At 46.8% G+C, this 20311-nt stretch overlaps 1 protein-coding gene across 4 annotated transcripts; it reads left to right on the top strand.

The window, feature by feature from the left end:
* Positions 1-15: 15 nt before the first annotated feature.
* tecpr2 (tectonin beta-propeller repeat containing 2) lies at positions 16-18754 on the top strand. Of its 4 annotated transcripts, none has more exons than XM_080870137.1 (27): positions 16-153; positions 1871-1979; positions 2052-2192; positions 2691-2819; positions 2924-3055; positions 3131-3288; positions 3798-3951; positions 4050-4202; positions 8579-8711; positions 8840-9066; positions 9170-9389; positions 9535-9781; positions 9859-10054; positions 10328-10555; positions 10634-10701; positions 10770-10885; positions 10991-11164; positions 11882-12062; positions 13464-13605; positions 13720-13945; positions 14014-14103; positions 14178-14275; positions 14352-14487; positions 16689-16837; positions 17482-17623; positions 17711-17860; positions 17944-18754. In XM_080870137.1, the coding sequence occupies exons 2-27, from the start codon at positions 1899-1901 to the stop codon at positions 18093-18095; spliced, it is 4023 nt and encodes a 1340-aa protein (XP_080726263.1). In that variant the 5' UTR covers positions 16-153; positions 1871-1898; the 3' UTR covers positions 18096-18754. The 4 variants fall into 4 exon arrangements, 3 of the variants coding, with proteins under 3 accessions (XP_080726263.1, XP_080726262.1, XP_080726261.1); XM_080870136.1 differs by having other exon boundaries at positions 128-255; XM_080870135.1 differs by lacking the exon at positions 16-153 and adding an exon at positions 278-951.
* The last annotated feature ends 1557 nt before the right edge of the window (positions 18755-20311 follow it).

Genomic DNA, 20311 nt, shown 5'->3' with positions numbered 1-20311 from the left:
TGCAGACACTCGGGGGATGAAACCAACCGGATCGATCGATCGATTACACCGAATAAATACTGATTTATGGACGTTGTGTGTGCACGAAGCAGAAACGCTCCGCGGGGATGAAGGACGACATTAACGGGAGCAGTGATACCGGGAGCGCTGACGGTTAGCGGGGGGAGATTTGAACTAGCCTAGCTTAGCCCGAGCAGGAGCGGGAGCGCGCATTTCCCGGAGCGGATCCAGTGTTTCACCGTGAAAAGATCCGGCGTGGGTCATCTTTAAAAAAGTTTAAAATCACTTTAAAAGTGTGTAAAATCACAGCCGAGTTTAGTTCACTGAAGATTAATAGAAAATAAAATCGCATTTACATTAAAGATACCCTAAGCGTTTTAAAATAAAGACATTTTGACGAAAAGCTGTTTGTGAGCAAACAGCACATTATGATTGATTAGAGAGTTTTGTATACCGGATATTTCACTAATTTCATCTTTATATTGATTTACTTTTATAAATGTATCTCCAGAAAACACATACACAAAATCAAGTTAAATTAATCCAGTCATTCATTTTTCACCAGTTTTACTCGTCTGTTCCAGTTAAAAATATTTGTTAATCTGATCCAGTTTCCTTGTTTTCCAGTCAGCTGTCGTCGAGTTTCCGTTTCCGGTCATTAAATTCTGAATGTTTATGTTTATTTATTAATTATAAGGCGGGAGATGGAGTTTTATCGGTGAAGTTTTAGTTTTACCCAGAATAAACAAACACCTAAAATAAAAATAAAAACCGGAAGCTGAGGGGAGCCGCAGCTTCTTGATGCTTGTGACCAGCAGGTGGCGCAGTTTGCGGATGGCCTCGGTGGAAGCAGTCACGCAGGGCGATGTCACCTGTCCGATCCCCAACATCCAGCTGCACCAAAAACACCTGGATCAACATCTGCGCGGCCTCGTTCGCGGGCAGCTTTCGGTGAGATGTCACGATCTCCTTCACGCGCCGGTGTTAGCCAGCGTGCTAACAGCGTTCGACACTGATGCTAGCCCGGACACTTATGTGTAAACAACGCGGTGACTGTTTGTTTATTTAATTATTTCTTTGTTTGTTCACTTCGTTTTGGGGATATTTATTCTCAGTTGTCACCTTCCACAGAAGCTTACCGAGCTAACATCAGCCTTTTGCAGCGTCAAACCAAACTCCGTTCAGTAAACGGCCATTTTTAAGATCCGCTGAGTTTGGAACACAAGAACAGAAGCTTAAGGGAAACCAAGACTTTCCATAACATCCAGCAAACGGTTCTGCTTTATTTGGCACAAGTCTGCTCCACCGAACAGGCTTTAAATCCGGTTAAATTTCAACGTTTGTTCAGGCTGGTCGCTTTCAAACTGCAGATTCACCTTTATTGTTATTTTAATGAAGAGTAGAATGACGTCGCTGGCTCCTTTATATTGCGTCTGCGCGGCGTGTAGCTGCCAGATGTCGAACCGCAAATATGTTTTTGGCGTAAAGGCTCATTGATAATTGATCGGGAATAGGGACTTTCATGGCGTCCACGCCGAACTCCACTTAACAAACGGAGATTTTACTGTGAATCCGCCTCAGCGAAAATTAGATCAGTGTTCAGCAGCACCGTTTGAGCTTGGCTAGCGTTTTTTTTTAATTCGGTGTCTGTTTGATCCACTGAGCTGCCGTACTATCGGTGCTTCAGGGCGCCGCCCTCGCAGACTGGTGAAGGGTTAAAGATTAAAACCCTGACGGTAGTGGCGTTCCCAGAACAGCCAGAAGGTTCTAAACAGATATTCACTGAACTCTTTGGTCCAGGCTCCTGCAGGTGATGAGCAGGTTTTTCACCTGTCCTCAGGTGTATTTCTGTGTTGTTGTTTTTTGCTAGGATCAGCTGAGTTCACCTCGGTAGTAACATGGCTGCTCAGCTGGCCCCGCAGTCTGTCCTGAGGGAGTTCTGCCCACTCTACTACCTGCTGAATGCCATCCCAGCCAAGGTATGTACCTGTCGAGGTGTGGATGATGATGGTGTCAGAGATGAAGCTGAGGGGTCCCCTGTTTCCCTGCAGGTGCAGCGGGGCTTCAGGTCAGTCCTGGTTTACCTGACAGCTTTGGACAGTAGCAGTGACTTCCTGGCTGTGGGCAGCAGCATTGGTATGCTCTACCTGTACTGCCGCCGGCTCGCACACCTGAACAAATACAGCTTAGAGGTGAGAGGTCTTTTCCTACAATACTTAGATACTAAGTGTTGGGGAGGTTTATGTGGACTTCTGTCAGACAGGCAATGGCACACAGGTGATGTCAGATAGCTGGCAGGTTAAATAAAGACAGAAATTATATTTGGATTCTTTAAACGGGTACTTTTGCATCTGCATGATGCGCTCAGACTTTCATTAACTCGTTTACACTGATGCAGGTGTGCTCAGACAGGTGACAATCATATCCTGCAGTCATGTGACCAGTGATGCATTCAGGTTCAGGTGTTACAGGTTACATTTGGTTCAACCTCAGACTCTCCTGGAGCCACCTGTGAGAGCTTGAAAAGGTTTGAACAGGAGTGAGACGCACCAAGACAGATCACATGATAAAAACATGTTGCAGTGCATGGTGAGATGTTTGTTCACCACAGACAGGACAGGTAACAAGTTCACACCTGGAAGACCGAGAGACAGGTGACTGCTTTTGACCTGTGTGTGTGTGTGTAACAGGGGAAGTATGATGCAATCACAGCTGTGAAGCTGCTCAGCTGCTTTGATGACCTGGTTGCTGTAGGAACCTCTTCAGGACGGGTTGCAGTCTTTCAGCTGGTATCTCCGCTTCCTGGTCGCAACAAACAGGTAAGAAGATTGATTGACAATGAACGCTGTTGTTACCCCCTCTGCCTCTGTGCACCCGTGTCACACACACACACACACACACACAGCTGTCTGTCTCTGTGCAGCTGCGGCGTTTCGATGTTGTCGGCCTCCATAAAGGCACTGTCACAGCGTTGGCGTGGAGCACAAACGGGATGAAGCTTTTCTCCGGTGACGATAAAGGACGAGTTGTGTTCACCTCTCTGGACCTGGACCAGGTAAATACCCACACTGCCTCCGTCCTTTCCATTGTAACACACCCGCCCTTACGCCGTGTGTGTGCGTCCGTGCAGGGGGTGTGTAAGCCTGTGTTGCTGCTGGAGGAGTCCTCAGGTGTGGTTCAGATGGAGTATAGTCACCAGGTGCTGCTGGTATCAACGCAGCAGAGATCCCTGCTATACTGCACACAGAAACAGGAAGTGCTACAGCTGGGCACCAAGCCCCGCAAGAGGTAACCCCAGACCCCACCTATCCCCATCCCCTTACCCCATCCTCATCTCACCTCCTGTTGCAGATGTGTGTCGTATTTTGAAATAAATTTTTACCCATTGCCATAGCGACCAGAGAGCATTAAGTGGCAGAGAGGAGGGTGTCAGTGTTGTTGCCGCATTTCAGGAGGATGCTGCTAATAAAATTACACAATTACACAGTGAATTTGCGTTTATTATTATATTTACAAAATGCCACAGTTTTTGTCTTGGTCGTGTCCTTTTATTTTCTTATATTTGTCTGCCACACCTTAAAGGCCGGTCCGTGAAAATATTGTCTGACATTAAACCGGTCTGTGGCCCAAAAAAGTTTGGGGACCGCTGTTGTAAGGTAAAGACCCTAAAATTTTACCGGTTACTGATTTAGTGGTACTCGTCTATATTATCTATACCTGTGCTCACTGGTGATACTCGTACACAGAAGCATCACTTGTACCTGTACTGATACTGTGGAATTTGTGTGCTGTTACAGCAGTGGACGGTTCGGAGCCTGTTTCCTACCTGCTCTCTGTAAACAGAGTGACCTTCAGGTGTTTGCTGCTCGACCTGGACTCAGACTGTGGAGGTCTGACATCAGAGGACAGGTGGAGGACACCCGGCTGCTCAAGCCCCTCTTTAACTCACAGGTACACTGGGAACACCAACACATACCTATACATATACACTGAAATTGATACACCTGTGTTAGTAACAGACCTGTTTTCTGTACACCTGCCTGACTCAGATACCTCAGTTTGAGTTGTTTCCTCGTCCTGACCCGATCGGAGGGTACCGTCCAGCAGACCGCCAGCTCGGGCTGCTTAGTTGTTTCCTGAAAGAGGGCTGGATCCTCAGTTGGAATGAGTACAGCATCTATGTCCTGGACTGTCTGAACCAGGTACTTCTGATTGAATGATGTGATCTTTAGGATAATGTGGGGTATGATTATTCATGACATTAAGGCTTTTAAATTAAATTCTGGACCAAACAGGGAGCAAGTAAAAGAGAAGCCAGTATGGGAAAAAATATGGGGGATAGGGTTTTTGAGGCAGTGTTAATTTTCACAATAAATTTGGACTTAGTTTCAGTCTTAATTTAGGCATCTACATTTTTTTTCGTTTTAGTCTGTTTTCAGCTGACTAAATATCATAAGGTTATCGTAGACTGGAGGTTAAGTAATCTGACCAAAATATAAAATGTAAAAGTGTGTTGTGTTTTTACCGGCGACGGTTGCTCCACACGGTTTACAAACAGTCTTCTTTTACTTCACGTCAAATGTGTACTCTGGAATTGTGGGCGTCACATGACCAATATAGCAGCTTAACAGACAAGTTCTGAAAACCGCGTGCTTCTTTTTTCAAAGCAGCTCCATCTCTTAATAAGGACACAATACTGGTATGTCAACACCTTCGGCACTAACACAGAGCCAAAGTTTTACTTGTCCACAAAGTAGCCCAAATACTAACATGGCTAGCACAAACAAAGGCACTGTGCGGTCAAACTTTAGAACAAAGTTCAATAATATCAATATCACTGTTGAAATTGCAAAGGCTTTGACTGCACTGGAAAGTGACAGAGATAAGATGTAATGACCATATGCAGCACTGGGGCTGTGCGATATGACCAAAATCTCATATCCCCATATGAGACATATATCGCAAAGTGGTGCACTTTCTGTAAATTCAGTGAATTTCGGCATGAAACGATATATTTTTAGATATAAGTTGTAACAGCTGATAGGTTTGTAGCTTGAACCTATCCGCTGGAACGTTGAGGACAATATAATTACACAGCGAAGCAAGACACGAGTAGGCAAAGTTCTTCATGTTACTCATGCATGAGGGAGTCCTGCCTGGAGCCGAGTGTTGTTCCACCACCTCCGTCAGACTCTCAGCCAGGCTCCCCATAGCACTCCTTTTATTGTGGTTACATGAATATGCATAGGGTCATTAACATATGACATCTTACATAGGTATACATGTGAACAAAGAATACTGTGTGTGTGTGTGTGTGTGTGTGTGTGTGTGTGTGTGTGTGTGTGTGTGTGTGTGTGTGTGTGTGTGTGTGTGTGTGTGAGGTCAAGGTGTGACCCTGTGAAGACTCCCCAAACGCTGGTGCCAGGAGCGGGTCCATCTGAACAAAAGGCTCTTATACTTAAACAGATATACGTGTGTTTGCTATACCATATATCAGCAAGAGAAGATACGACCTCTCCTAGGAGGTGTGTGATCTATGCCAGAACACTCTGTAGAGGGAGTGAACGCACTCCCCCTTCATGCTACTCAGAGCCGTTACAGACCTCCTAGGATGAGACATTCTTTCAATCTACAAATGATTATACACTTCTAAGCATATGTGGGTAAATATTTCTAAGCATAAATGACAATCAACAATACAAAACCTAACAACAGCCGTCATTTCCTTTGTAAGTATTTGTTACATGGCGTGCTGCAGGGAAAAGCCTGTTCTAACGTTTGAGTCTAAGGTTTATTTTGAGCACCTGACGACTCTTATTTGCTTCTCTTTCGTAAACTCTCTCCATACTCTGTGACGTAACTGAAGAAGCTTCTCGGATGAGAGGTGAAAAGTCTTCAAGCCACTTAAAGGAGTCCAGACGCTTTTCTTTCCAAGCTGCTTAGACTGCGATGACCTGGATGACTGAGAACCTTCAAACACATATTGCCGTACATTTTGTGAGGAACACCCTTCAAATGGTGCGGCAGTATGAAAAGGAATCATGGAAACTAGCGGATTATAGGAACCATCTCCGTTTCAACCTAAGATGCAGACAAAGTTGTTCCTAAGGGTTTACGCCTTGGATCCATGGTCAGGGGACATAGTTGATTTTTAGGGGGAGAATAAAATCAACTTCTAAGTGAAAGGATAAGACAGGTCCATTTCACTATAGATGACCTCCAGAACAAGATCAGCCAGACTCTGCAGGAACTGAAAACCCTCTCGTATTTTAGAAAAGGTTTACAAGTTTGTGGACAAGGCTCAGCAGGCCCAACTCTCTAAAAGAAAAGAGAGACAACGCAGGAAATTCCACACCTTGCTTTCTAAAACATACACTCCTCAGTCAGAACCTACACAACACAGAGAAGAACACACACCTGAGGACAGTCAGGAAAAATGGGTGAAGAACTTTTCAGACTGTAATCTCACTGAACCTGAAAAGAAAGTATTAGCCAAAGGACTCAATTTTGCCATTTCTCCACAACAGCTGCCCATAGTGGACCTCATCACAGCCACAGAAACTGCCATACGGATTAACAAATTATCACAGACAGAAGCAGAGCAAATCAGGATGAAAGTCCAGTGTCAAAGTCCCTCCGTCCAACAATACAACCTCACAATACAAGAAAAGAAGGCCGTCAGTTCCCTGAGCAAAGACCACAACATCACTATATTACCAGCTGATAAGGGAAGGTGCACCGTGGTCCTAAACCCTACGGATTACCACACAAAGATCACTACTCTCCTCAGTGACAACAACACCTACGAAGCCTTAAAGCGAGACCCCACAAGCAGCTACAAAAAGAAAGTTATAGCTTGCCTTCAGGACTTTGAAAAGGACAAAATCACTGACCGCCTTACATATCACCGCCTTTACCCAGGGGATGCCATACCCTGCATCTATGGACTTCCTAAAATCCACAAGGAAGCTGTCCCACTCAGACCCATGAGCAGCATAAACTCAGCCACTTACAACATTGCTAAACACCTTGCTACCATCCTTGCTCCTCTCGTGGGGAACACCCCACACCACATCAAGAACTCCACCGACTTCACCGACAAGGTCCAGAAACTTACCCTGGATCCAGATGAAACCATGGTGTCCTTTGATGTAGTCTCTCTCTTCACTTGCATACCCACCACGGAGGCCGTGGAGACTATCAGAAAACAACTACAAGAAGACAGCTCCTTGGAGGACAGGACCAACTTCACACCCGATCAGATCTGCACACTGTTAGACCTCTGCCTCACCACTACATATTTCAAGTACAACGAAGGCTTCTACAGACAAAAACATGGCTGTGCCATGGGCTCCCCCGTGTCACCTATTGTAGCCAACCTTTACATGGAGGAAGTGGAAAGGAAGGCTCTTGGCTCTTTCAAAGGGAGTGTACCCAGCCACTGGTACAGATATGTAGACGACACCTGGGTCAAAATCAAGACACAAGAAGTGGAATCCCTCACTGCGCACATTAACGCTGTGGATAAAAACATCAAGTTCACCAGGGAAGACACAAAGGACAACTGTTTGCCTTTCCTGGACTGCGCTGTGCACATTGAAGAGAACGGCAACCTCAACAGCGAAGTTTACGGGAAGCCCACACACACGGACCAGTACCTCCTCTTTGACTCCCATCACCCTCTGGAACACAAACTTGGAGTAATCAGGACCCTACACCACCGGGCAGAACATGTTAAAAAGAAGGAACACACACATGTAAAAGAAGCACTCAAAACGTGCGGCTATCCTAAATGGGCGTTCTTAAAGTCAGCAAAGAGGCACAGAAAAGAAGACCAGACACCAGCGAGGGAGGATAAGAAAGACAAACATAAAAATATTGCAGCCGGTGTATCGGGAAAACTCAGGAGCATCTTCTCAAAGCACAACATCCCAGCAACACACTCGGAGACAAACTGGTTCATCACGAAGACAAAACGCTAAAACACAAACTTAACAATGTGGTGTATGCTGTACAGTGCAGCGAGGAATGCTCAGACCTCTACATTGGAGAGACCAAACAGCCACTTCACAAGCGCATGGCACAACATAGAAGAGCCACCTCCATGGGACAAGACTCTGCAGTCCATCTGCATCTAAAGGTCAAAGGTCACTCTTTCGAGGATGCCAATGTTCACATTTTGGACAGAGAGGACAGATGGTTTGAAAGAGGAGTGAAAGAAGCCATCTATGTCCACTGTGAGCGACCATCTTTGAACAGAGGTAGAGGATCATCAGGGGGTCCTTTTGTCCCTCTGTGGGGGGAAACTCCCACTAGGTTTAAATCTGGGACTCTCCACCATTTGATTCTAGAAGAAGCTTCTCAGATGAGAGGTGAAATGCCTTCAAGCAACTTAAAGAAGTCCAGACGCTTTTCTTTGCAAGCTCCTTAGACAACATCCATCTTAAAAAGTAGCATCTTAATAACATTTCCCATATTTCTGAACTGCTTTGTGTTTTGGATTAATTTTGCATAAATCTGAATCTTCTGAGCGTTCTGTGAATGTTGTTTAAATTTCTAACTGATCTGTGTTCTTAAGGTGATCATTGGAGCTTTGGAGAGCAGCGGAGACATCGTGTCTGTCTCCTGCTGTGACAACGAGATCTTCGTCCTGAAAGGAGATCGTGACATCATCCGCCTGTCCAATAGCCCCGAGGGTCTTGCCTCCAACTGTGAGCAACTCCAGCACTACCAGTATAATATCACAGGAGCATAATACTGCCACTACTACTAATAAAAGCCCATTGCCAGTATAATCTCACCAATTCTCTTTTTCACATACCCTCATTCTGTCTGTCAGTGTTGGACCTCTCTGTCTGTCTGTCCTCACCCTTGACCACACCCACCATCCTCCGATCAGTCGGATCAGTGGAAATTGCTCAGCCAATCAGAACCATGGCCATCATTACAGAGGGAGGGGGAAGAGAGGATGGCGAAGGAGGGGAGGGTGGACAGGAGAAAGCAGAGGAAGAAGAGGAGGGAGGAGTGGAGGAAGTGGAGGAGGCAGAGGAGGAGCAGCAACTGGGGGTATGGCTGCTGCTGTGGTTTACCTGGATTCCTGGGACAGCCTGCAGTAACCATACCTGTCCTTTCTGTTAGGGTAACCAGGTGTGTTTGGTTGTGATTCCAGGTGACTGAGCTTGGCCAGCTGTCCGGTTTGTTCACAAGTAGCTCTCGAAGCCGCAGCAGTTCCGTCACTTCATGGGACGGTCTCCATGGAAACGCTCCAGCGAGTGGTTCTTGCGAGCTGACATCCAGACGTTACAGCACCCCCCTGGGTCAGGAGCAGATGCAACAGGAGCTGGTGGTAAAGCCCATCAGAGTGAAGAAGAAAAAGAGGCGACGACAAGGCAAGTGTGACTCCTCCCACTCTGTAAAGCGTTTTACCACTTTATGACCAATGTGACTCTGTGACGAGTACACAGAGCAACAGTTTAAACAGGAGATCAGACAGACAGGTGAGTGTGTGATTCTGACCTGTCTCTCTCTCCTCAGACAGCGGTGGTGCGACCCGCCTCTCTGAGAGCAGCTGTTCAGACTCCATGTTTGTAGTTCAGGACGGGAGTGTCAGTGACGGAGGAAGTGGAACTCCTCTGAGCGACCGGGCCTCCCTCGTTGGAGTGGATTTTCAGAACGAGAACTCTCCAGAACACCACCCAAATCAGGGCCCCTGGGAGACGAGAGTCTCAGAGAGAGGCATGAAGGAAGAAGAGGAGGTGGAGGCTTCTTCCCACCAGACTGGGTGAATATCTGAAGATGGTGTTGTTCTGTCTGATCTGCACCACCTGCTGACCGGATTTTCTCTTCCTCCTGTTTCAGCTCCCTGCTCCTCCCAGGCCTGGAGAACCACCCGAACCCTGGTGCTGAGGTCGTACCCCCAACACCTGATGTGGATCTGCTGCTGGAGTGCACCTTCTCCTACATGCAGAACACTGAGGAAGCAGAGGAGTTGCCAGATCGTCAGCCGGTGGAGGCTGACGAGTTTCTTAGCCCTCTGATTGGGCCGGAGGAGGAGGTGTGTCTAAGCTGAAGGTTCTGACAAACATTCATGAACATGTGACTTGTGTGTAAATACAGCTGCTGTTACAGCTGAGGCCCACCTACATTTCCAGGGATCACACCTGCTCAGTCATCCCCTTTGTTTTGGCAAGATGTATCAGTAAGAGTTTCTATTAGTAATGGTATCAGTATCAATAAAGTCTTAACAGGTCAGGGTTTGAGCCTGAAACTCGTCTGTGGATCTGCGTGTTTAGCACAGGTGAAGTTAATTTTCCCCCTGTGCATTTAGGACGATGTCCTGGCGGCCTCTGCTGGTATGGCAGACCAAATGTTCCACTCTACCGTGTCCAATTTGGACAGGAAGCCCAGTTTGTCCAGCGATGAAGACGATGACATTTACAGCCACATGCTCCCCCCTGCTGGTAATGCTGTGGACACCCTCACCTGCCTGACCAATCCAACGGAGAATTCGCAAGACCAGGATGGCCAGGAGAGAGACCGGCTCAAACCCGACCAGGTTAGACAGAAACCTGACTAGGTGAGACTTACACCTGTGCAGAGAATCCTTCATGTCTCCTACGAATGTGTCTTTTAGTTGGCGGAAAGCTGGATGGGGTACTCAGGACCAGGATGTGGGATACTGAGCCTGCAGGTGACGGACAGGTAGGCTCTCTTGATCCCTCAGGTGATGAGTAGGTGAGTGCAGATGTGTGACAGGTGTTCCTTTTCAGGTATGTGTGGTGTCTGGACTTTAAAGGTGGGCTGTTCTGCAGCCCTCTGCCTGAAACTGGACTCACTTGGCAGCGCTTTGAGGATAACGTCCACCAGATGGCATTATCGCCTTCAGGTAAGCGATAATGTCTTTACTTGCTGATGTCATTGTTGTTTTATAGTGAATATACTGTTTCCTGTGTAGGTGAATTATTTCCATATGACCGGTCTAACCCTGCAGGTAACCTGTTGTGGAAGGTGGAGCAGAAGAGCCTGACGGCGTTCGCGTGTGCTAAGTTTTCGGCGAAAGGAAAACGTCACTGGTACAAAGCTGTGGAGCAGGCGGCATTCATCGCTTTGAGTGATGACTCTGCCTGGATCGTCAGGACCAATGGGGATCTCTTCCTGCAGACAGGTAACTATGCACCTGTACAAATGGCTCTGCCTGAATGTCACAGTAAACTCTTTGTTTTTACAGAACTACAGCTGAAGCATTTCCTGTCTAACGTGTGAGCTTCCTGTCAGCTGATCCTTCAGAGGTCTGTGTTGGTGGATTAGTCTTCATGATGTCGCTGCAAACTTTTTTTTTTTTTTTTTAAAACAAAGCAGTTGAGACACAAATATTATTCCACTTGCAACGTCATCAGTCACCTGAGTGCCTGAGCAGGTGTTCTCACCTCCTCTGATTGCAGGAAGTTCTAAACTCACTGAGAGGAAAAACGTGATTCTCTCTTTCTTCTTTTTTTTTTTTCCAACATCCATAACTTTATGTAAACACATACGGCTATAAAGTGTGTGACCAGCAGAGTGCGCCTTGCCATAGAGGTTTCACCTGCCTCCAGCTCTGCTGTCAGGAGAGACTAAGATTAAACAAAATCAAACCCAGATCAATAAAACAGGTTCTGAGGAGAGCTCTGCTCACTGTGACTGCTGAACATCAGTAAGGTCAGAGCTCCTCCTCTCCACCACACATGATCGATCTGCTCGACCCCATGACCATCGGTCATAAAACCGAACCAACGAAAAGCCACAGATCAGGCTGCTCTTAACCAAAAAGCCCGAGAGCTTAAACCAGGCTGACCCTTTACGTCAGATAAGCTCTGTAATGAAACTCTTACACTGTGTGTCTCAGGTCTGAGCGTGGAGCGGCCCTGCGCTCGCTCCATCAAGGTGGAGACCCCCTGCGTGTTCAGCCAGGTGTGTGTGCGGGCAGGTGTGGTGTGGGCCCTGAGCGAGCACCAAGCTTTATTCTACCGAGAAGGCCTGAACAGCTACTGCAGTGAGGGTGAGGGCTGGAAATACGACACCATCAGGTACTGTTGCCGTAATACTATCATAGGTCTGCAGTACTACTGTAATACTACTCTATTACTGCAGCAAGGGTAGAAAGTATAACATAATCATGCATAGAGATGGGAATTCTGGTTGCATTATCAATTTCATCGACTGTCATTGGCTCCAATTTGACACTCATCACCATCTCAAGCAGCATATCAAAAACATGACATTAATGCATATTAATGTCATGCTGTCAAATGTTTGTCGGAGGTGTTTCCGCTCTTTGTTGTGATCAGCGTTGGGGTCATTACTCAAAAAAGTCATTTTTCAAAGTAATGCAGTATGTTACTTAATTACTTCCAAGAGTAAATCATTCTTTACACTATTCGTTACATTACTTTGGCATTTCTCTGTAAAACAACCTGAAACACATTGTTAAACAGTAATTATGAGACAATATAAACTTCCAGCTACAGCCCCACACACCAACACAAATATCTGTCCTAATGAGGACACACACGTTTCTCTTAGTATTTGGGTATGAACACAAAGCTGACAGCACAAAGACACGTGAAAATGATTCATGTAGGCTCTTTACCTGACAATATAAAGTGAGTTGAGGCAACTGTTGTTTGGAGTTTTATAAATATACAAATTGGAAAAAAACGAGGCTGCAGCCTGACCGTTTGTTACCTGATGAAGTTCAGCAACAGCTGGCTTCACCGCAGCTCACAGTGCGTGGCTGGGGTCAGCTGTTACTCAGGCTTAGCCAAGAACCCAAAGTGACGCTAACTTAGTGTTAGCATGCTGTCTATGCAGTTGTGTTAGCAGCATTACACAGGTGCTTCAGTCTTGGATACAGATTTCCATTTTACCATTGCCATCTCATCCTTTTGTGCAATAAAAACAAGAGTTATGTCCATATCCGCGGGGGACACTCCCCGCTATTTTCCTCCTCCGAGAACTCAAACCAGCTGATTGTAGTACACGAGCTGATACCCTGATCAACAGGCAAGCTGACTAACGATTACAAGGAATTGAACTACTTAATCTTGTACTACTACTACTACTACTACTGTAATACTATTATACTACTACTATACTTCAGTAATACTATGACATTTGCATCAGGTGACAGCAGTCAACTTGAGGCACTTTACACAGTCCACACTAAAATATTAGAGAAGAAACAGAGCAACAATCAATGCCTACGAGCAGCACTCGGTGACAGCGGAGAGGAAGAACTCCCATTTAACAGGAAGAGACCTCTGACAGAGCTGTTGGATGTGAGAAGGATTTTGAATCTATTTTTGGACCCGGTGAAGAGAAGCTGGTGTGGGAGAAACACTGTCTTTCTGGAAGCGGTGTGAACTAGCAACACAGGTACACACCATCAGGTACACTCCTCACCACCTGTGTATGTGTGTGTGTCACAGTGAGGCTCAGGGTCTGGAGCTGATGTGCGTTGCCCTGGGAGACGGTGGGACGGCATGGGCTCTGGATGCCAGCGGCAGCCTGTGGTTTCGGACTGGCGTGTGTTCGTCCAGACCGCAGGGCGAGGATGATCACTGGTGGCAGGTGAGCCTTAGCGTCTGTACGACAGACTGTATGTTAACGATGACAGCCAAAGAGGTTTCCATCATTAGGGTCTCTGTTGGAGGCATTCTGGTTCAGCCCGTGTCTCTCCTTCAGATCAGCATCTCGGACTACGTGGTCTTCGATCAGGGCAGTCTGTTCCAGACCCTGCTGCAGGCCACGCAGAGTGTTGCCACGGTAACCAGAGCACCCATGGAGCGCGTTGTGGCCTTCCTGTCACAGTACTCCCAGTGCCAGCCAAGCCTGGTCAGCGCCAATGCCAGCGGAGTCTGGGTGGCCTCGGGCCAGAACCAGCTTCACCTAGCACGTGGCAGCCTCGTGGGTTAGTAAAGTCCAATAGAGTCCAGTAAGCTCTAGCTGGCTCTAGGCTGATTTGTCTTTTCGTCTCAGGAACTTTCTGGCAGAACGTAGTTCCCAGAGGAACCGTCTCTGCCACCAGGTGGACCTTCATCACATCTTCAGCGGTGCCTCACAGAGAAGGTAACACAGCTGGACACACCCATACCTGAGCCCTGTACCAAGCATAACCCTACCCCGTGTCACCTGATTTTCAGGTACCTTCCTGTGGCTGGCTCAGAGCAGGAAGGACTTGTTCTGCGTTTGGGATCAGGATGGAGAGCTCCGCCCCTCATCAGTCCTTTTACCACCTGAGGTAAACACACCTGCCACTTGTCTGTGTCTTAAGGGTTACCTGTGTCTTCATCTCATGGCATGCTGTGTGCGCTCAGGTGGAGCTGACTCACCTGTCCGCCTGCCGGGACGCTCTGTGGGGGCTGGACACGCACGGCCGGGTCAGCATTCGGACTCTGTCCCCGTCCTGCCCTGTCGGACTGCATTGGACCCCCCTGGACCTGAGCCAACTCGGTGCGTACCTGAACTCACTCTGATACTTCTGTGTGCGAGTGGGCGAGCCCATCAGATCAAAGCTCAAAACTCATTGGCTGATGAGTTGTGACTGCCAAGCTGTAATTTAAAACAAACAAAATGTGTCAGTGGGGGTGTCCAAATTCAGGGGCTGCATCCTCCTGAGGCCGCATTTGTAGACCGATTACGTCACAGTGACGCGACGAAGGCTGTCTCAACTCGTAGACTCCTCCGAATCCGGCCGACAAATGCGTCCTCCTTTTCCCCAGATTTGAAAGATGGGTCGGGCGTGTCCTTCGTTGCCCACCATATCCCAGAATTCATAGCGTGGCCCAGCCAGTTCCAGTTTTCAACAATGGCAGGCGTTGTAATATTACTCTTATTACTCTTATTGGGTCACAAAATAAACTTTTAAGATATTTTCACAATGTAGCTGTGTAAACTTCAAATATCTGCTCGGTTTATCAAGACATCACGTATTTGCAAAAGTGCTCCGACGTTTTCGGCGACGTCTGTTACCCACCAGCTCGACAGCTAGCCAGGGCGATAACAGCAAACTCCCCGCACATCGTTTTCAAACCCCCGCGCACTTTCACTACTCAGGTTAAACATGAGTCACTTAGATAACTTAAAAATGTTATTGTTTGGCTTTTTTCAGTGTTTTATTCATTCCTGAGTAAATCGGTTTGGCTGAGATTATAGTTCTAGTTTTCACACAGCTGAATAAACATCAAACAGAAAACTGATTAATCAGAAGTGTGAGACGGTCGAGTTTACTCCAGTGTCCTGTTATATTTTAGACAGCAAGGAGCAGACGGCCGAGTTTATTAAATTCCACCGAGACAGCGGTGACGCTAATCTGAAACCTACACCGTCCAATTTCACAGCCGTTTACTTCCGGCCTACCCGACCTTCTGAGGACCTGGCCCACGTAGAATGTGAAGGACGGGTCCGCAAGAGATGCAGCCTCTATTATATAACAAACCTAAAAACAGGAAGCAGCGACACACTTCCTGTTCCTTTTATTCACGTTTTTGTTTCATGATTTTTGCATTTCTTCTCAACAAGGAAACTTTATTTGTGACAAATGAGTGAACATTAACGTGATTCTAAAAACTGCTGTGAAAGAGATCAGCAAGAAACACGCACACATATACACACACACACACACACACACACACACACACACACACACACACAGCAGCTGTGTTTCTGTGTCACACTGACAGTTGGAACTTGTGTAACAGGGCGGCACTTCATAGGTCAGTGTGTGTGTCTGTGAGTGTGCGTCACACTGTGACCTGTCTCAGATGTCCGGTCTGTTTTTAGCCCACTGACCTTCTCACTATCTCAGGTCACATGACTGGCGTCCTCTCTGGAGTCAGCGGTCTCTTGTAACATTTCAGTTTCACGCAGAGAAAAACACAGCGACTTCAGACGGGTGTTGGTTGCTAAAACAACAGTTACTGTTTGTTTTGAAGCTGGGAGAAAGTCTTTTAGCTCCTCCCACCAGCTCACACAGATCCAATGAGAATCTTATTTACAAAGAACACATGATGTCACACACTTTGTGTTGTCACATGTTCTTTCTTTATTAAAAAATGATAAACTCGTGTGTGTGTGTGTGTGTGTGTGTGTGTGTGTGTGTGTGTGTGTGTGTGTGTGTGTGTGTGTGTGTGTGTGTGTGTGTGATCACAAATGAGTGATTTAACTGAACTATCAGTTTGTCAAGCCTTCCCGTGTCTGGTCAGGTTTCCAGTGGTTAGCACTGCTACCTCACAGCAAGGTCCCGAGTTCAATTCCACCACCCGGCTTTCTGTGTGCAGTTTGCATGTTCTCCCTGTGTTTGTGTGGGTTCTTTCCGGGTACCCCGGCTTCCTCCCACAGTCCAAGAACACGCAGTTAGTGGGGCTAGGTTAAGTGGTAACACTAAATTGCCCATGGGTGTAAGTGTGAATGGTTATCTGTCAACAGACAACAGCCTGGCGACCTGTCCACGGTGCCCCCCCGACCCCAAGAAAGGATCAAAATGTTCTACTGTTACTTTGAAAAATAAAAAGGGTTTTCAGGTCGTGTTTAATCTGTGCTCCTTGGTCAGGCTCAGACCAAACTGCTCTGTTTTTCATATGAGTCCAGGAGAAGGTTTCAATGTTTCCCTTTGTCACGATGAGCTCAGGTAAGACGTTACCTGTGTGTTACAGGAAGTGTGCGTCTGGTGAGCGTGAGCTGTGGCAGTCAGAACGTCTGGGCCGTGGACAGCCGAGGAGTCGTTTACTTCAGAGTCGGGACGCAGCCACTCAATCCCAGCATGATGCTACCGGCCTGGATCCAGATCGAACCACCTGTACAGGTAACATCGACCCACAGGTAAACCCGCCTAACTTCAGCAGGGTCATTTTCAGGTGCTTTGAATACTAAGTGCTTGTATCAATATGAGCCGAGTCGTATAAAGTGTGTAGAGTAGAAAAGCTCTTCATAAGAAGTCTGTGCAGGTTCTCAGTCGCCCAGGTCATCGTAGTCTATGGAGCTCAGAAAGACAAATGTCTGTATTTCATTCATTTGACCTCAGTTAGTCACATGATAGGGTGGGGCTAGGTCTCACAGTGGTTCACCAGAAACCATGGCTGATTGTGACCCACACCTGTTTTGACAGCTTGGCTCGTGTGATTAGGTAGAGGATCAATAGTTGGTCCATGACCCTTTTGGGGGGGGACACTCCCATAGGGCTTAGCATCTGGACTGCACCAGTTGCTCTCAGTAGTCAAGAAGCTTCTCGGATGAAACGTCTTCAAGAAACTTGAAGAAATCCAGACACTTTTCTTTCAAAGCTCCTTCGACTCTATGTAAGAAGTCCATTTACCATTCGTTTAAACCTCTCTCACGCCTCGTTCTCTCCACCTGTAATTTTCCCTTTATTAACTTCCTGTTTCCTGAAGGTAAAGCCTCAGAAGCAGTGACACTTGTCCAGGTGACTGTGATGTCTTGTCTTTGCAGCCGATCGGAGTGCAGCTGATGAGCATTCAGACGAGTCCTAATGACAGGCTCCTCTGGGCGCTCGACAACAGAGGAAGCGTTTTCGTCAGGACCGGGCTCAGCGACGAGATGCCCGTTGGGACAGAGTGGGAGCTGGTTCCAGGTACTCACCTGTGTGACGTCATCACCCGCCTACACCTGTCTGTCTGTGAGTGTGTCTCACTGTGTGTGTGTGTGTGTGTGTGTGTAGGTCTGGCTGTGAGTCAGCTAGTCCTCAGCTGTCGGACTGCGTGGGTTCGTTGCGTAAACGGAGATCTGGCTCGCCGCTACGGCGTCTCTGAACGAAACCCAGCCGGAGATTACTGGAAGAAGATCCCTGGGAATGCCAGCTGGTTCACCGGTAAGACTGGTTTATTCTGTTTTATACTGGTGCACCGATACTTGACACAGCTGTGTCTCAGGTGTGTTTCTCCCTCTCTGCAGTCACTCCAGAGGATGAGTTGTGGGCAGTGACTCAACTTGGCGGATTGTCCCATCGGCTGACGAAACTCCTCCCACAGACGACCCTCAGACCCCCCCCCTCAAGCCCCGCTCTTGGAGGGGATGATGTTGATGACGAATGGGAGCTCATCTAACCTGTGACATCACAGCGTCGCCTGACAGTGCTGTGACACATCAGTGACAGCACTTCCTCTTCCTTAGGGACAGACAGGATGTGACATCACATCTGGGCTTCCTGTGATGGCTGCCACTCAGGTAGGCCAGGTCGTTGCTGGGAAATGAAGTGAATGTTTTATTTAGGTTTTAACAGGAAGCACTTTAATTGCAGAAGGGAGGGGCGGGGTGCCCCCTGAGATCAGTCCTGATTGGATCTATTCTACTTGGTTCTTTTTTTAACTTATTCTAACGGGGTCATTGTAAATAGAGATGTTAAAGGGATGTGTCACTGACTTGAAGCGGCTCCATTTTCTTCCTCTAAGGCTCATTAAAAGTCGTAGTTACCATGGTATAGACAGAAGCTCCGCCCACTAACACAGCAGCATGAAAACATGTAAAAATCCTCCGGAGACTGAATCAAAAACAGAAATCGGGACTCTAATGGACAGCAGTGTAGTTCTGGTGTTGGCCCAGGTGTCTAGTGGACCTTTAAGCACCGCCTGATTGTCTCTGACAGTGTTGCCATGGGATCTTAAGCAGCTGTGATGTCATCCTGTGTAGACTGATTGGACAGAGTCAGTGTAAACTCACCTGTTGTGTTTCATCCATTAACTTAATAAACACATTTAAACACTGATGCAGCGTCAGCTTATTCAATGGTTATTGATTGGATTGACAGAATTTCAAGGAAAAATGAATAGATGTTTTCTGCCTTCATGTTTCAGCTATGATCAACAAACCAGCAAACTCTCCAACAAACAGTCTAAGCCAGGGGTCGGCAACCCTGGGCATGTGTGCCACAGCTGGCACGCTAAGGGTTAGCTGATGGCACGACACGCAGTGAATTAATCTGAGAAGGTGCATTAAAAAATAAATAGCTGGGCCGGTGGTACACATTGCAGATTAACTCGCGTAGACATATTAGTTTTGCCGCTTCTTACTGATGGTATCTTACTTAACCCCAACTACCAGATTCAACTTGTAATTGGCTAAAAGTAACTTAGCCTACTGGTGAGAGGGACGTTGCTAGCTGGCAGTTTTTTCAAGCGATGTTGAAATTTCCATATCCCAACACTTCAAAAGCTTCAGGAGCTGTCCTCTCAGCATCAGCGCCGCAAGAAATACACGGATACATCCGTAGACTCGAGACAGAATTCACAATGTGTTTTTGGGACTTTTCAGGTGTATGGACCAATGTTTTCTTTTCTGATCAAACCAGCTGGATTTGTCTCACATTAACTGGTTGGACACAGAGGACATCGAAATGCAGCTGATTGAACTGAAAAGCTCGACTCTGTGGGGGTAAAAGTTTGCAGAACTACAAACGCAGCAGGAATCCACAGCTGTGCGTGTTCATGGAGCTTGCATGTTCACCTGCTGGACATCACTACCTGACAAGTTTAACTGTCTTCAGAACATTGCAGAGGCCTTATTGACAGTATTTGGCTCTACATGTCTGTGTGAGCAGATTTTCCCTCACATGAGTCCTCAGGTAGCCGTCTGAATGCTGGACACTGGGAGACCTGTGTCTCTGAGTGGGAGACCAGAGATCACATTAACATGTGTGTCTCTGTATTAACAAACATGCCATATTGGCTTAGTTTATTTTTCTTATCAGTGTTGTGAGGAGACCATAAATAGCATTTGTATTTTCTGTTGTACAGTTATGGAGTTCTTGTTATGGATAAAAAGTCTTTTTTCTGTTTCAAAATAGCTGATAACTATTCGCTGATAGCTGCAAACATCTGTGAACAAATATAATTCTATAAAGTGGTTCTATATAGTGTGTAACTGTTAATATAGAGCGTTATTAAATTTATTGCTAATGCAATCATATGGCACACTGACATCTGAGGAAATTTTAGATGGCACTCATCATCAGACAGGTTGCCTACCCCTGGTCTATACTATAAAAATGAATGCGTCCACATGCTTCTGGATCTGCCAACATGGTACATGGAACTGCACAACACGCCTCATTTAGACATTGCATGCATACCTATCAGGTGCAACTTGGGATTCAGTGTCTTGCTCAGGTATGCAGGTCGGAGCAGCCAGGGATCAAAGCGCCAACCTTCTGATGAGAAGTCAGCCATGACAAATGAGCGATAAATGTTTTATGAGTAATAAAAGATATGGCGTGTGTGTGTCAGGTGATGTGAAATAGAAGGAAGGTTTTAATTATTTGACAGTG

The sequence above is a fragment of the Rhamphochromis sp. 'chilingali' genome (assembly GCF_963969265.1).
Source record: "Rhamphochromis sp. 'chilingali' genome assembly, chromosome: 21".
Classification (NCBI taxonomy): Eukaryota; Metazoa; Chordata; class Actinopteri; order Cichliformes; family Cichlidae; genus Rhamphochromis; species Rhamphochromis sp. 'chilingali'.
This window is presented reverse-complemented; position numbering and strand designations above follow the sequence as displayed.

What these genes read in the sequence shown, in the direction of transcription:
- tecpr2 (XM_080870137.1), top strand. Translation starts at nt 1,899, where the DNA reads ATGGCTGCTCAGCTGGCCCCGCAGTCTGTCCTGAGGGAGTTCTGCCCA. An exon ending in GAAAAAGAGGCGACGACAAG is followed by an intron (nt 9,390 to 9,534) that starts GCAAGTGTGACT and finishes CTCTCTCCTCAG; the next exon opens with ACAGCGGTGGTGCGACCCGC. An exon ending in AGGATGATCACTGGTGGCAG is followed by an intron (nt 13,606 to 13,719) that starts GTGAGCCTTAGC and finishes TCTCTCCTTCAG; the next exon opens with ATCAGCATCTCGGACTACGT.